The sequence below is a fragment of the Gymnoscopelus braueri genome (assembly GCF_963280865.1).
Source record: "Gymnoscopelus braueri genome assembly, chromosome: 19".
Lineage (NCBI taxonomy): Eukaryota > Metazoa > Chordata > Actinopteri > Myctophiformes > Myctophidae > Gymnoscopelus > Gymnoscopelus braueri.
In genome coordinates this window covers 27226029-27242621 of record NC_137621.1, presented here as the reverse complement: position 1 = coordinate 27242621, position 16593 = coordinate 27226029, and the positions used below count along the sequence as shown (strand labels likewise).

The 16593-nt window shown below is 42.2% G+C and overlaps 1 protein-coding gene across 2 annotated transcripts in view; it reads left to right on the top strand.

The window, feature by feature from the left end:
- Positions 1–15534, top strand: part of hs6st1a (heparan sulfate 6-O-sulfotransferase 1a) — a gene marked incomplete at its 3' end in the record, with an annotated part of 74240 nt that extends 58706 nt beyond the window's left edge. Inside the window, exons 3-5 of one of the 2 annotated variants that reach the window (XM_080415003.1) lie at positions 7366–7614; positions 10759–11081; positions 11611–15534. In XM_080415003.1, coding sequence (XP_080271129.1) covers positions 7366–7614; positions 10759–11081; position 11611 — 573 coding nt within the window. Of the gene's footprint in view, positions 1–7365; positions 7615–10758; positions 11086–11610 lie in introns of those variants that run through there. The other variant, XM_080415002.1, reaches the window with a different exon arrangement.
- Between the last annotated feature and the right edge of the window lie 1059 nt (positions 15535–16593).

The following is a 16593-nucleotide window of genomic DNA, read 5'->3' as shown; positions in this document are numbered from 1 at the left end:
ACCCCCCCCCCCTTCCTACCAGACTACAGAACCCCTTTGAAAAAGCAAGGACTGTCCCTTTTTCTTCCATTCTGGTTGATTTGAGGGCATGTCAGCAGATGACAAGCCAACAGGTGCCTCTAATTAGCCTCTGATTGGCCCTGGTATCACTTGAATGGTTCACAGGGTGCAGAAGGCAGTGTGAAACACTATACGTTGAAAACTAACATGGGCAACCCTCCTGCCATCCCCAAAGTACCAAAATATTATTTACATGTAAAATTGCATTTACTGTTCATGGCACCATTAGGTGTAAAGACCACAAGATCAACATTCCCACCCCAATTGTATAGTTCCAAACCATGTGACTTCAATTCCATGCTTAGGTTCTGTGTTGCTAAGTTGCTTAGAGCGTGTGATTGTATTACGGAGATTAGTGGGGTAAGGGCAAAAATGTATGCCTCCTCTCAGCATCCAACACTGCTGCTTTTCACTCTGAGTCTGAACAAACATTTTCCACTTCTGTGTCTCTCCTTCTAATCAGTGATTGACACCAGCTGCTGACTGGTGTAAAAATGTAGACCTGTCCACTTAAAGCCCAATCGGGGACATTTTAGTGGGGGAGGGGTGGAAGCGTAGTTGTATTCACCTAGCCTGTGGTGGACATAAATCATCCACCATGAAAATGTGTCCTGGGCTTTATTGTAAAGGCAAAAGCAAATTAACAGGTAGAACACATGAGTCCTGCAACAGATTTTAAAACACAAGTACGGTGTGTAGTCAAAGAGGGCAGGGAGCTCTACTACTATTAGCTGATAAGATGAGAGGGTGTATTATCCCACGTGTGTGACCACCACTGATGAGCTGGTATAGAGACATCTTATTTGCTGGATTCTACTCAAACCGACTGTTCATGGCACCATTAGGTGTTAAGACCACAAGATCAACATTCTCACCCCAACTGTATAGTCCCAAACCATGTGCCTTGTCAAGTGGTCCCCAATCAACTGGTGTGTATTCTGAAAAATGTCCCCAAAAGTTGCCTAAACAAACGCTTGTATTCCAGGGAGAGGGGCAAAAAAAGTAGACCTGTCCACTTAAGACCGATTGGGGACACTTTAGTGGGGGGAAGGAAAACAAATCTGGATTTCTTTGCTTTCACTCAATTTAGAAATGTGATTTTGGACTCGAAGTCTGTGTTGATGTCCATAAATGAATCTCTTGCCATAATTAAATTACGCAAACTTTTCTCATTTGCATAATTTGCATACAATATGTACTAATTGGGCCAAAACCAGGAAATATTATATAATATATTTTTGCTTGTAGTGAATTCAGGAAGATGATCATTAATCATTCATCTAGATCCATGTCTAATGTCCTTTTAAAAGTGTCACAATATGAATTATTTCAAAAATAAACTCATAATGCCGACCCTGAATGTTGCGTAATACGTAAACAATGTTTTTATGAGCACCTGCCAACATTCTCAATGGCAAATCCTGGACAAATACACTTCGTGCATATCGGATACTTCTTTCCAATACGTCGTCCTCCAAGATTTTCTGAAAGATGGACCATAGACTGATGGTGCTATATCAGAATATCTGGACATGGCACGTGAGCACCCTACTGGTAGACTCTGGGTGGACTGCCTGGTTTGTCCTACCTTTATTGCGCTGCGTTTACTTTGTGCAGAGAGAGGGGGATACTTCCTCCTACAGCAACACTGCCTCAAGCAGATGGTCCTGTACTTCTTTGCTGCTGGGCACCATAAGTATGCATGGTACATCACCTGGTACCTCAAGATGGTGCAAAATCTTCCACATGAGGCCAAGCAGGATCTTTTAGCTGGGGCTCATGTCTGCCGCCACTCTGACGGTGGAACTGCTGTACCTGCTGACCAGTTTGGTGTGCAGACTTACATTAAACAAGGGAAAGGACAAGGTGGTTTGAAAGGCCTCTCAACCAATGAACAACAAGTTGCAGTGTGGATCAATTCCTTATTTGTTCCCATCTTTCCCAGATAGTGGAAGAAATGCACACAAGTCAGGAAACGGCAGATAATCCAGAGGAGGAATATGCACATGTGGAAGGAAAGGAGAATCAGAGTTGTGGGAAACATGAGGAGAAAGGTGAGAGACACAGAGAGCTGGATCAATGGGATTGTGTTAAAATCATGGAGGAGTTCCAGAAACACTCTCATCCCTTGAAAGATAATCAGAAAGTCCTGTACAACATTGTGAATGGACAGGTGGCTCAAAACTCTGTGAATGCGTAGAATGCTCTTCAGATTGGTGAACAGCAGAGCCATGACTTTGTAGCGTCTCTTCCAGAAGGCTTCCATAACACTATTGAGAAGAGAGTACCATGGAGGTGATGAAGAAAGCCGTCACTGGCAAGGCAGTTTATGACATGGAGGTCCTTTGCTCGACTCTTAGTCGTAGGCATAGCAGTGTGGCATAGATTTGAAAGATGTCTTTGATCATGAGCTCAGCCCTGTTCCACCATCACTGATCGATGAATATGGTTGCCTGAGATAGGGTGCTCTACCACATTGTCTGGCCTGTGGCAGGTACAATTGGGGACATTGCCTCTAGCATTAAATCACGCCTCAACAAAGCCTACACTGCAGTTGGAACTGATGAGATATTTGTCATCTTTGACCATTAAAGTGATGAGCTGTGATGAAGAGCGCATCAAACAAGATGCAGCTATCATGCCTTCTTTGCACATATGACCTCACTGCTGATAAGATCCTGTTGTGAATAACATGGACTGCATCGTAAACCATGAGGAGGCTGACATCACCCTCATTAGCTACGTGCTGCAAGCTGCTGGAGCAGGGGCACATACCATACAAATCTTAAGTGATGACACAGATGTATTTGTCCTGTTAGTGTGCTGGGTTTGGAAGGCCAATGTTCATTCTGCAGTGCAATGGGATGGCACCATCCTGAACATAAATGCCACTGTCAGGGCATTGGGCGAGAAATGCCAGGGTCTCCTGGGGATGCATGCCCTGTCAGGATGTGCTGTATCCTACGCCTGTGGAAAGGGCAAGGTATCTGCCCTGAGAGTACTCCTGGGAAGTGGCATGCCTGGTCTGAATACAGTGCATGGGGAACCTAATGCCACTCACAGTGATCTAAAAGATACAGGTACAGAGTTACACTGTTTGGGATGAAGAAGGCCAAGAGTATGAATACTGTTCACTACCAGGTCTATAGACAGAGGGGGAAAAAACACCAGAGCCTCCAACTGATGCTGCACATAATGCATGCTCATCTCCAGGTTATATTGTGTGTGAGGTTCTAAATTAACTTCTGAGATAAGTGTGAGGTTCTAAATTTACTTAATGAATGTATTGCTGTTTCTAGTATTTGGTGATTTATTATTAGCTAATATCATACATTATGTTAATGGTTGGAATGTCACAATCTACATGTTTTTACCTTTCAAATGAGCATGAGTTGTGAAGAAGAACAGACACTACCATTAGCAGAAAAAAAACAACAGTTCTGAGGCAGTTGATTCACCCTCTTGTCCTGCTACATATCACCCTTTAATTTGCACTTAAGTGAAGATGTTTTATTTTTTGTTAATAAAAAAGTTAAATGGTGCCATTGAAAATTATGCTGTTAATGTTATTTTTTTTACTGATCAATGTTGAGAATAGTTTTTACAGTGTGGACTTGTTTAGTGCTTTGGAGACATACTGTGCTGTCAAAAGCCTAAATAAGAAAGACACTTTTATTTTGAAAGCAAGACTGAGAGAGACAGTCTTGCTTTCAAAATGCTCATTTGAACATTTTCATGGTGGATGATTGATGTCCACCACAGGCTGGGTGAATACAACTACGCTTCCACCCCTCCCCCACTAAAATGTCCCCGATTGGGCTTTAAGTGGACAGGTCTACATTTTTACACCAGTCAGCAGCTGGTGTCAATCACTGATTAGAAGGAGAGACACTGAAGTGGAAAATGTTTGTTCAGAGTGAAAAGCAGCAGTGTTGGATGCTGAGAGGATTCTTGAAGATGGATGGATGGATGGATGGATGGATGGATAGATGGAATCAAAGATTGAAGCTGGGAAGACTGGACCTTATCAAGCCATCGAGGGGAATGCCACTGGTGCGATAAGTGTTTCTTTTAGTGTGTATTATGTCTTTGCTTAATTCTACTGCTGTTGCTTATGTATGATGCTGTTACTTGTGTGTTTGCTGCTAATGTGTTTGCTGCTAATGCTGGAACACATATCACTGCTATAATTTATGATATTTGATTGAAAACGCATATAGGCTTAATACAGTTAATGCTCTTGATGAATGTTTATTTTGTTAATATGACCAGATTATGTGAAAGTACTGTGATAGTACATTGATTCATAACTTAATTTTGAGTGATTGAATTTGATTGTTTGTACATTCCCTCTGTTGGCTAAGCCATGTTTCAAGTTTGGGCAGAAGATTCATATACAATCCCAGAAAAGTTGACACATACTGTATGTGACTACATGGAACTTGTATTTGGGGGAGAGATCGCCCTCTTGTCATCAATGAGTAGGCCTCATGTTACCCAAAGTTGTATTTTAACCACAATCCACATCCATGTCAAACTGTCCCTATTTTAGGCTAATGAACAGTAGTTTAAGTAATGAGTCTAGCTGATAATGTTATTTATACAAAGGAAGAACAAGCATCCAAAGAGCAACATACTATTAGCTCAGCAAGTGTAATGTATTTTGAAAAATGTCCCCAAAAGTTGCCTAACAAACGCAGCTGCATGTGTGCACATTTTTTCTTTTTTTTTTGTTGTAAGAGGCTTAGCAGAGTGAGTCAGCAGAACCAAGGACGAGTGTTTTTGATGAATCTAACAGGTTAAAAATGGAGTTTGAAGTTATAATGGGTTTGTATAGGAAGGGGGCGTGTCTGATAATATGATTATCAAATATCTAAATACTAAATCAAGCAACTTAAAAACGGTCTGGGGGCTTACAAAAGCCTGAGTAGACGATAAAATGACCCAAAGTTTTTTTGAAAGTGAAATATCCCTTTAAGGGCCATTCCCACTGAGCACTATAACTATAAAGATAACTATAACTATATTGTTCACCATTGTATATTTTTTTAAAGTTGGTGTGAACACTGCCATCCACTTGACTTAAAAAACAAAATTTAAAACTATACTTTTTATAGTTATAGTTATAGTGCTCAGTGGGACTGGCCCTTTAGAGTGGAGGAGAGAGTATCCCAATTAAAAATGTACTTAGTTCACAGGATTAGAAGTAAGGTAGCACCCAAGTATTTCTGTGATTACTTTAACAAGGTTAGTGATACTCACAGGCATTTCACCTACTGATTTTAAGCCCTACAAATTTGACAACAATCTGGGAAAAACATCTTTCATATACTCGGCAGCAGTTCAGTGGAAAGATTTACCTTCCAGCCTCAAATTGACCAGTTCCTTTCACAAATTATTGTGAAATTTGCATTAAAGAGATGGCTGGCCATTAACATTAATTAATTTTAAATGAAGCACTTCAATGTATTTTTTAAAAGCGCAAAAAGAGGGATTTTGTTTAGTTTGTTTTATTTTTGTGTTTTCTGTTACCGTCTTAGTTTTGTATTTGTTAGGTTTTCTGCTAGCTAATTTCTGCCTGGCAACCGGGACACAGGAAGTCAACAGAAATAAATTTTATGATTGCAACTTTTCACACTTTCACTAGGGGGCAATGTAGAGCACACACTCCTGAGGTGGTTTGGGGGCGGGGTTATACACAAAACATACACAAAAACCTTAAAAATAAGGACATTTGGGGACAATTGTAATTTTAAGTGCTAAGGCCCTTTTGGAGCATGGGGAATATGATTACAATTAAATATAAGGATTTCCCTTTGGGGACGGTAAATTTCGTCCCCGATTTTCAAGTGGTCCCCAATCAACTGGTGTGTATTCTGAAAAATGTCCCCAAAAGTTGCCTAAACAAACACACCCCCACACACACACACACACACACACACACACACACACACACAATCAATTTCTAGCTTTGTGGCTTACTTCCTTTCTCGGATCCACACCCACTCACTTACAATGGAAACATTGTGGTCAAACTGCTAATAAAGTATTCACTCAATCAATTAAAATGTTTTCCTTCTGTCTCTGAAACACTCTTTATAAGCACATATGCACACACACCCTCACACATGTACTCCTACAAACAGAGTTAAGGCCTGACTATACTTTACGCGTCGGTGTAGCTGCGAGCGTCCACAGACATTATGCTGTTTTGTACACTTTGTTTTCTGGGGACATGCACATGTTCAGCAACAATAGCAATGAGGGCTGCACTCAATACACAACCTTCTTCCAGACAACTGCAAGACTTGTGTCATGGCAAGAGGCCATTGTGAGAAGAGGTCTACTGTTCTAGTTAATTCTATCTTGCATCAATTATTTCTGTGCACTCCTCTGAAAAGCTTAGATGCTAATAAATTACTTCAGCAAAGCTTAAAGAACTCTTTATTCAGGTTTCTATTTTGTTCTCCTTGGATACAAAAACAGAAACTGCATACGAACATCACTTCAAGTTCAAGTCCTTTATTGTTACATAATTAATAAAGCAGGTACCGATGGATCTCCTCACTCGACCTGTAAACAGACCATACATTTTAATTTTCTCGCACAGTCACTGTACGTGCACATAAAGTGTGGTCACAAAATCTGGGCGGCACACGACTGTACGCGTAGACATGAGCTGGTGACGAAAGTATAATCTGGCCTCAAGTCAACTGGCAGGGTACCACCTCACAGTCACACTTTCCACTCTCATGCTAATATCCCAGGCTCCCACCGAGATGTGTTGGCCGGCTTATCTTCACCAATCCCTTATAGGGTGTTAACTTGGGTGATGTTTTCTGGGTATCCATTTGGCACACACGCACACTTTAATGGATAATTTTGGGCCAGCAGAGGTGTGTGATATACTTTTCTATTCTTCAAATCTGGCTCATGACTTTCGTGGCATGACATTTTCTTTCTGTACTAAATGCCACACTGCCAATAGTGACTGCTGGCTGCAGTGTACATTATTTAGGGATACACATAGTCTTCTGTTTTTTTTGTATGCCTAGCACGCACAGCTAAACCCAGAGTGTTAACTGGGAGAAATAAAAATGGCCAATTTCTAAATTCACTGTGGTTATACAGTACTGCATTTCATGTCCTGTTGTCACATGTTCTCTTTTATATCTATGTGTCACTGCGGCCAAGCTATTTTCCTATTACCCGGGCTATCACGGCAGAGATGACAGAAAAAAGAAAAAAAACACACTCACACACGTTCATAGTTCATAGCCTTCTGTTCCTCTCCTATCCCTGTAGGTTCGAATGCTGGCAGACCTGAGCCTGGTGGGTTGCTACAACATGTCCACAGTCCCTGAGAAGAAACGGGCCCAGCTGCTCCTGGACTCTGCCAAGAAGAACCTGCGAGACATGGCCTTCTTTGGCCTGACAGAGTACCAGAGGAAAACCCAGTTCCTGTTTGAGCGCACCTTCCGACTGCGTTTCATCAGGCCCTTCATGCAGTACAACAGCACCAGGGCAGCCGGCGTGGACCTGGACAATGCTACGGTTAGTCTCATGGGACAAAAAGCAAAAAAGAGTATATACGTGTATAATCTAATTAATGTACAGTATATAATAATTCATGTAGTTTTAGGATTTGGTCATTTCACTTTTGAGTTTCTGGAATGCTTAATGGTTAGTAGGGGTGTGCCGATACACTAATTTCACCAAACGATACGATACGATATTTGGCTCACAACTTCGATACGATTTCGATACGATACGATACGCACTTTTTTTATTATGAAAAATATATGGGGGAGAAAAAAAGCAAATGCAAACAAATAATTCTGTTTTTGCATTATACTTATAGCTTTTCAGCTACAATAGCCGTTTTGAATCCAAATAGGGCAATAGTGTGACACCTGACCCGAAAAAAAAACAAGTTGTCACCCTTTTCACCTCGGGGCTGTTTGCATGCTTGATTATTATTATTGTTAAAAAAAAAAATTAAAAAAAATTAAAAACGATATTTTTTTCCCCCAAAACGATACATATCGTCACGAAAACGTATCGCGATATATCGCGGGACGATATATCGGCACACCCCTAATGGTTAGTCATGAATGCCCTGAATGCCATTAAATGGCATTCAGGGAAATTTTGCCTTCCTTGGTCTGATGTATTTCCCAAAAGAATACATAGGGAGGGAGTTAACGCTGAGTGGCACTTAACTTTCATTGGCATGACCGACTGTGACATATAGAAGGGAGAAAACTACTTGCCAATAACTGCCATATCGGTGCTGATTCCGATATGTACAAAATGCACATTATGCCGATATATCGGTGGAACTGATCACACTGTCATTATCAGTGAGAGTACGATACACCTAATACATATAATATATAATGTATGGAATATGTTAATACAGTGTGTGTGTGTGTGGACGTGCATGTAGACAAATGATGCCTCAAATGCAGTGGGTAGTAAAATTATAATAAAAGGCCTCAGACCGAAGATTATATGCTGCGTAATAGAGCCATGATTCTCAAGCTTTTTAATTTTAAGAACCCCCAGTTTGATATGCATTAGGCCACGGATCCCCATTTGGTAGAAGTTTTTCTCTCTAGGACCCCAGTCTACACTGTAAAATTCCTCCATGTTAATTTAACTCTGTGTACAAATGGTCCATTTGGTTCCATTTGCACACCCTGATTTACAGACCCAAAAGTGTCCATTTGGTCACTAATTCTGAATAATTTAGCTGGGGGTCCATGGTCCCCACGTTGAGAACCAGTGGATAGAACACAGGTGGTCACATTATCACAAGTTAAAGAGCGACCTCCTCTCATTGGCTACCTTTTTAAAGTGAAGCTTTGTGTGGAGGATTCCTGACACACTCGAGCCGTAGCGCTGAAAGCATTTCCAGTGATCCATGACGAGCTAAAGTCATCATCTCTGCTCTCTCCATGTGTTGTTGATCAAACAAATCTCTAAATGTTACAACAGTGATACCATGCATTATTTCAGGCGCACGCGCGCACACACACACACACACACACACACACACACACACACACACACACACACACACGCATACACACACACACACACACACACACACACACACACACACACACACACACACACACACACACACACACACACACACACACACAAAACTGGTCACAGATGATAACTGCCAGTCTGTCAAAAGAGTATTTCAAAGGGGTTATCTTAATTAAAAACATTTCCCCCGTACGTGTTGAATTTCTGCACAGCAGAGATGTGTCAATAAATCTAGCTACAACGCCAGCATCAAACAAAACTTGGGTTGGCTTTTCCCACATGTTGCAGACAGACTCTTGTCTGCCTCTCTCCAGGGGCAGCCAGGAGAGCTTGTTCAAACTCAACCAAGCTCTCACTCAGTGTTTTTTATTTTACATTTATCAAACTCTCTCTCTCCCCGACCTGCTTCACACATTCACTTTCCCTCCCAGTATTTAGACTGTTCTTTTTTTAGGGGGACCCTACGATAAGAGTAGCCTTGTTCATGCTTCTCTGTGCACCTGCATTCGAGCACATGGCCAACCACCGCACGATTATCCGCGTACTCCGCAAATCACAAAACTCACAAATGGTCCATGTTATATGAATCGGTACAGCTAGCGTTTGATTTGCTGGGGGGGAGGAGGGGGAGGGGGGATTCATGCTTTGGATATCCCTGGCCTCCCTTTTATCACCGTTGGGGTCAGGGATACGTTTTATCCCAGCTTTTGGTCAGATTGAATTAAATACATCCATTTCCTTTTGAGAAATGTAGGTAGATCGTCTGATATGAGTGATATTTGTTTGATAATATCACAATTTAATAAAAATGTTAATTCAAATGTACTTTCATGATGCCACGCGTTGTGAACTTATAGATATGCTATTTTTTGCTATTTGTCATATGACGAAGTATTTATGGCTTAAGTGGTTAAGAAAATGTGCCAGTTCAGTTCAGTTTTTACAAATAGAACCCTGAGTAGAGCAACACTTCCAGAGCTGCTACTAGAGCTTCCACTTTGTTATTACTTTAGCCTTCTATCTGAACCTCTACCTGGGCCAAGTGTGCATTTTCGTGTGAAACAAATGGAGAAATAACGGTGCACTAAATCCTTTAAAACGATTTGTAGACAATCCAAAAGTAACAGACGAATCTGAGACACAAGTGCCGAGAATTCAGTCGCTGTCATGTAGTGTTTATTCATTGCTTCTCTTTGCACTTTAAAAGCAATAAACAAGACTCTTCCAGAATCAGCAGTAGCCATTGAACCTTCTGAACATAACTTCTATTTTGTGGTGATTCGAAAATTAACCAGAATTGAAGCTAAACTATGTAACTGTTTTTAGTGAATAAAATGTTATTTTATCTGTATGATAGAGTATGTAAATACAATATATCTAACACAACTGTGTGTGGTTGTATTTATGGTATTGAGACATTTTTATCCTATGGTAGGGTCCGACCACTGCTGTTTGACAAGTAGTGGTACTGCCTGAAGGTCAAAAGTAATTTTCTTCCCTGAGTAAGAAGGCGGGCTCTATTAGCTCAGTGGTAAAAATGTCAGCTCTTGGGTAGGACATGAAAGTTATAGCGTGCAGCTTTAACAGTAACCTCCAGTTAACCATGCAACCCTATCCTCTCCCTCCTCTCCTCTTTAGGTGCAGCGCATAGAAGAGCTGAACGAGCTGGACATGGAGCTGTACGACTATGCCAGAGACCTGTTCCAGCAGCGCTACCAGTTCACCAGGCAACAGGAGAGGCGTCAGCAACGCCTCAAGAACCACCTGCAGCAGAGCCACCAGGGCCTGGGCCTGGGGGTCAGCCTCTGGCCCTCCAAGCAGGGCAAGCCGGGCCCTGCCCTGGCCTTGGAATGGGAGGAGCGGGAGGAGAGGGAGGAGGCTTCGGAGGACGGAGGGAGAACAGAGGAGGCAGGCAGCAGGCTCCCCACTGAGGACTACATGAACCAGATCATCAACCGCTGGTAGCGGGAGAATTAGAACACTTTGTGTGTGTGTGTGTGTGTGTGTGTGTGTGTGTGTGTTTTGGGGGGGTGGGGGGAGGGCTGATCTGGACTATACAGTATACGCATACACATGCTCACACACATAACACACACACACACACACACACACGCACACTGTCTTGTCTTTCACACACACAAACACATGTCCAGGCTAAGGTGTTTATCAAAGCCTGATCCGACTGACAGGCTTGCATTGCCTGACACCTGGAAGACAGGGAGGGGAGTTAGAGGGCCCGGGAGGTTGCTATGGAGACCTGGGAGGGTTCTTTTGCTGGCCATGTATGTCGGCCCGTGTTTTATGGACTCCTTCAGAGGTTTTGCCCAGTTATTAGCATTAAATCGCCCCTTTACTCTCCCCCCACCGTATATCCCTCCATCCTTTCATTCCCCATCATCATTACTGAGCGGAGAAGAGATCTTTTAGAATTGCTGACAACTAGCAATCTCATCCCTCTCTCTCTCTTCCTTCATCTTTCTACCTCCGCAGACCCCCGCCCCCCACAACCCGCTCCTACATTTCTCTCTCATCCTCCGTGTGGCCATGCGGCGGAGCAGGAGAAGATGAAATTTTAAAGTCTGTGAATTCCCATGAATCCTTGGCAGAAGGACCAGCGTACCTCCTGGATGTAATGCGCCGATGGCAAAGGAAGTGGGAACGCCACGAAAGTGTGCTCTTGGCCGGGTCGAACAAAAGGAAGCCAAACGTGGAAAAAAGACAGGACAAAGAAAAAAAACTGTACCTGCATAATGTCGTAGACTGAGTTGTGTACAAAACAAAAAAGCTTTTTGCTTTAAGAAGAAAAAAATGAAATCAGCCTCCATTTAAACCACAAACACGCTTATGTCACGAAAATCGTGATGGCCTCATTCTCATTTTTAGGATGATTTAAATTTGTTTTTATTGTTTCTATTTTTTTTATTTTTTTCCTCTGTTTTATGCTTTTTTAAAAGCAGAATTGTAATAACACTGAGACCAATATTGCTGCCTAAATGAAAAGTGATTCCTTTATTTGTGTATAATCTTATTTTGTTTTATAAATCAAACACTAATGGGTGGATGGACGTACAATGGACCATAGCCATTACTGAAGCCTTGCATCATGGGACAAACTGAACAAGTGGCCTGTTAAGCCCGATTTATACTTCGTTGTACAACAGTCGTACGTCAAAGTATAAATCCGGCATTAGTCTGTCAGTGGTTTCCAATGTGCCTGTCGCTTAACTAGTTACTTATATTTCTTTATTTTATGCGTTTGTGTTATTTTGGCATGCCAGTCTTACAGTGAAATGATCTCCAATTATAGAGGTGAATTGCATAAAGGTGTAAAAACAAAGGCAGATAACAAGCAGAAGAGCGTTAGGCGCTCTGTATACATTCGTTGGCAGGGAGCAATGCTGCTTAAGCGACAAGCTCCTTGGGAACCTTCAGACAAAATGTTGGAGACGCAACAAATTCTGGAAACCTTTTGGTCACCATGGCAATATGAGCTCGCAATGTAGTGGAAGGCATTTTCAGCCGCTCTTCCATTTTGTCCTTTTCTTTTAATATAGTTTTTTTCTGACAAAGATCTGCTGTGGAAAAATAAGATGCTCCCTTTTCAAACAGAGCCTCCTCTTCTACCGAGCACACAGCACTGGTGACCAGTAAGGAACGAGAATGTGTCTGAATGAAAGATATTGGAAAGAACTTCTGTCTGTTTTAGCCTAAGAAAGGGATGGAGGCGAGGTTGTAGTGCCTCAAGTACTGGGATCATGTTAACCCCATGACATCATAACTATTACCAGGCAATGTGTCTGCATTATACTACATTGATTTATCTGACTACTCTGTGTGTGAATGTGCGTGCATGTGTGTGTGTCTGCATCCATGTTTGCGTGCCAGTGTTATGACTGTATGTGTGTAAATAGTATGTACAGTATGCCTTTTAATGGTATATGTGTATGCCTTTGTAAATAGTGTCTGACTGAGAGAATGTCTTACATGTTTGAGTGAGTGACAGGTTCCATGACCAATACCTTGCCATTTCTGTGCCCCCCTCCCCTAGCCCCCATACCTTGCCGAACGAGACTGACCATCCTAACGCTCAAAGCTAATTTCCTGTCCTGTCATTTTTTTTTTTTTTTGGGGGGGCTTTTTTGGAATTGACCGAACTCCCCCAATTATCAAAATATTACAATGTGACTTGCCCTTGTCCTAGTCCTTGTTAACCCGTTAAATCCGGGAACACATCTGTGTCATTTTAGATTTCAGCTATAACCATTATTTTATACTTTGTCCATTCAAAAATAGCAGAAATACAAGCTCATAGCTTGTATGTCTGCTATTTTTGAATAGCCAAAGAAATCTATAATGACACGAGTTCCTGGGTTTTAATGGGTTACAAAACTAAATGAGCGAAAATGATATCCGTATATGAGAGACGGTCAACGGGGAAGGTCAAGGGAAAAGTTGCAAGGGAAGGAAAAGAGAAATGTCACGATGTGATTGAGTCCATTTGAATGCAGGCTTGGTGCCATCCAGAGGACAACGTGAGGGCCAATGCAATCTCTTTAGTTAAAGAATACCACCTGTGTTTTTAGACATGATTCATCATTGTCAATACATGGATAAATGAAATGCTCCTGGGGTGCCAACCCTGCCCACACCATCACCTCTTGTTTCACATCGCCGCGTTCCTGAGATATGGTCCATTTATGTCAGTGATTCTCAACCTTTTTCATCTCGAATACCCCCCAGTTTGTTATCCAGTAGGCCACAGACCTTCATTTGTTACTAGTTTTCCATCTCTGGGACCCTAATCTACGCTGTAAAATCCTCAGTGTTAATTTAAGTCTGAGAGAGAGAACGAATGGAACCAATTGGACCTGTAAGGGTCCATTTGGTTCCATTTGTACAATCCAGAACCATAAGCGTCCATTTGGACATCTGGTGGTCCCCGTAACCAACGTTGATAAACAGTGCATTACGTAATGTTGACCGTGACCTTTTCGACCTAAAAGTTAAGCTCTTTGGGGCAGCCTACTGATCATTCCAACCATGTTTCATGAAAATCCGCCCATCCATTCTGTTACTGTATATCTTTTAATTAGTTAAGTATATCTACGTTAATGCAGTGCAATATTATCTTTTTAGGCAACGTAATGTATTGTTTTTAATGTTTTCACTCATCTACGTTATGACAATGATTGCCAAATGTGGAAAAAATACCAGCGGTATCCTTTAACTGCTGCAGATCTTTTGGAAACGGTGACAGAAATCAACAATTTAACCACCCTACTGACCTGCCATTATCGAAAGGGTCTACAAATTGGCCACTGGTTCTATCTGTATCACTCATTCTGTCTCTTTTCAGGGATGATTCACAAGGGGAGGGAGATGAAAAGCACTGGGACATATCCAGAGTCGATAATGGTGCTTTTTGTGTATCCTTGAAAGTAGCCCAATAGGGATGGCAGGAATTGATATAGAATGAGACAGTAACTGCCCATCCATTATATTCTTGCGGCAGAGACTGGAGACAAGTAACGATAAAAGCCCTGTTATACTTAGTCGCGCACTGGTGTCTAGCAACAAACATAGCAGATCTACAAGCTTACAATGCGTTGCACTGTGACGCGTTTCAAGCTTGTAGATTGTCTATTTTCAGTGTGCGACACGAGCGTGCAACTAAAGTATAAATCACCTTTAAGGGTTTGAGGCAGACTTCCTACACACAATTTTTCAAATCCAGATGTACTTCTATTAAACCACATTTGGGTTATGAACAAATATCAGGTGTTATGCATTAGCGGTCAAAGCCCTGATCCAGAACCGTAGGACAGTGTCATTCTGTGTCCCCCTCATGGGATTCATTTTATTGCCTATTTATGTTTCTTTCCAGCCAAAACTTTACACATAATGATGTGGAGCTGTGTGTGTATGTATGCCGCATGAGCTACTATATGACCAGTAGCGTGTAATTGGCCTCTTGCTGGCCATTAGAATTCCCGCGGTAATCCCTCAAGCAACCATCGTCTTGAAGCGGTTCTGGATCAGCTCTTTGAAGGCAACTGGCCTATAATCGACATCAAACAACAGTATGCCCCAAAAAAAACAACAGTCCTCTGTTACAAATGGAAAATAAGTACTTGTACTAAATTGATTCCAGAGATTGAGGGTATAAAACCTAATATTCAGCTATATCTTGTCTCAGCATTATCTATACATCCGATGTCTTAAAAGCGTTTTCTTTGTGAACATGAGATAAGCCTGGCATCGTTAATAATTTCTTGTGGTTTGTTGAGACTCATTTTTCAAGTGGTGTGCAGAGCTTCTCTGGCTGCCTTTGTAAGCGTCATCCTGGGTTTGTTTACTTATGATTGCAAGAATGGATCATCAAGCCACCAATTAAAGATATTTCATTTTTACAGAGCCGTTTGTGTTGTGTGGTTAATATTGCACTCATGTTGTGACTCTTCCCTCTCATATTCCTGTCACATGTGAACCGTTTTTGAGGGGGGGAAATGCACATTTCCTCCTGTGAGTCTTCTGAGGAAGGTCATGGCGAAGGTGGATCACATAAAGTGCAGCCACAAAGTCAATTAAAAAACACATATGCACAGTCATCACTGCGGTCTTTACTGTTTGTGCTATGGCTCTGCCCTCCAGCTCTCTGCAGTCCCACTCAGTCCCGTCTACTGGCCAATCTATAGCTAAAGGACATTTCAACCACTCACACGCACAAACCACAGGACCGTGACCCCATAAAGCTGCCTGTTCGCCCCCTAACGACAGCCCCAGCCCTGTCAGCAGTGATCTACGGCCTAATTCAATCTGCAGACACACCGGCTCTACCTTGTACACGTATGCACACAATTATACACATACACAACACATGCACCTCTTCCTCCCCTTTAGGGGGCAGGGAGGCAACTGTACACTACATGCATCGATGGGAGGAATGAGGGCAACTCAGGTGGGGTATAAATAACTGTGCCCTTGGTGGGTTAGGTTTAACTCAGACAGACGGAGCACAGACCTTCGCCCCTTCTCATCACCTGCCCGTTGAACTTTAAACTTTGACCCCCCGTGGAGCGAGGAAGTAAAATAATTTCCCTGGACAGCAAGACGCAGTAGAGCAAGCTTTAACTAGCTTGAGATTGAGGAAAGATAAAAAGCCAGCACCCGCAAGACCAAAGGGTTATGTGAGACAGAAAAATGGAGGGGGCAGAGTGGGGTCATCTTCTGCCTGACGTATAAACAGAATTGGGAGAAAATTGTGATATTGGGGCGGGGCGGGGGCAGAGGACATGCAGTACTTCTGACAGCTGGGACATTGTGTGCTGGACTGAGCGCAGTCTTTAATCCTCTCCTCTGTACCGGGTCGTTGTCATTTCAAGTGCAGCCGGACTAAACAAACAATAATGGCTGAGCTACAGCAGAGGGCTGAACAGCTTTTGTCTGTCTGAATTTGTGTGTGTGTGTGTGTGT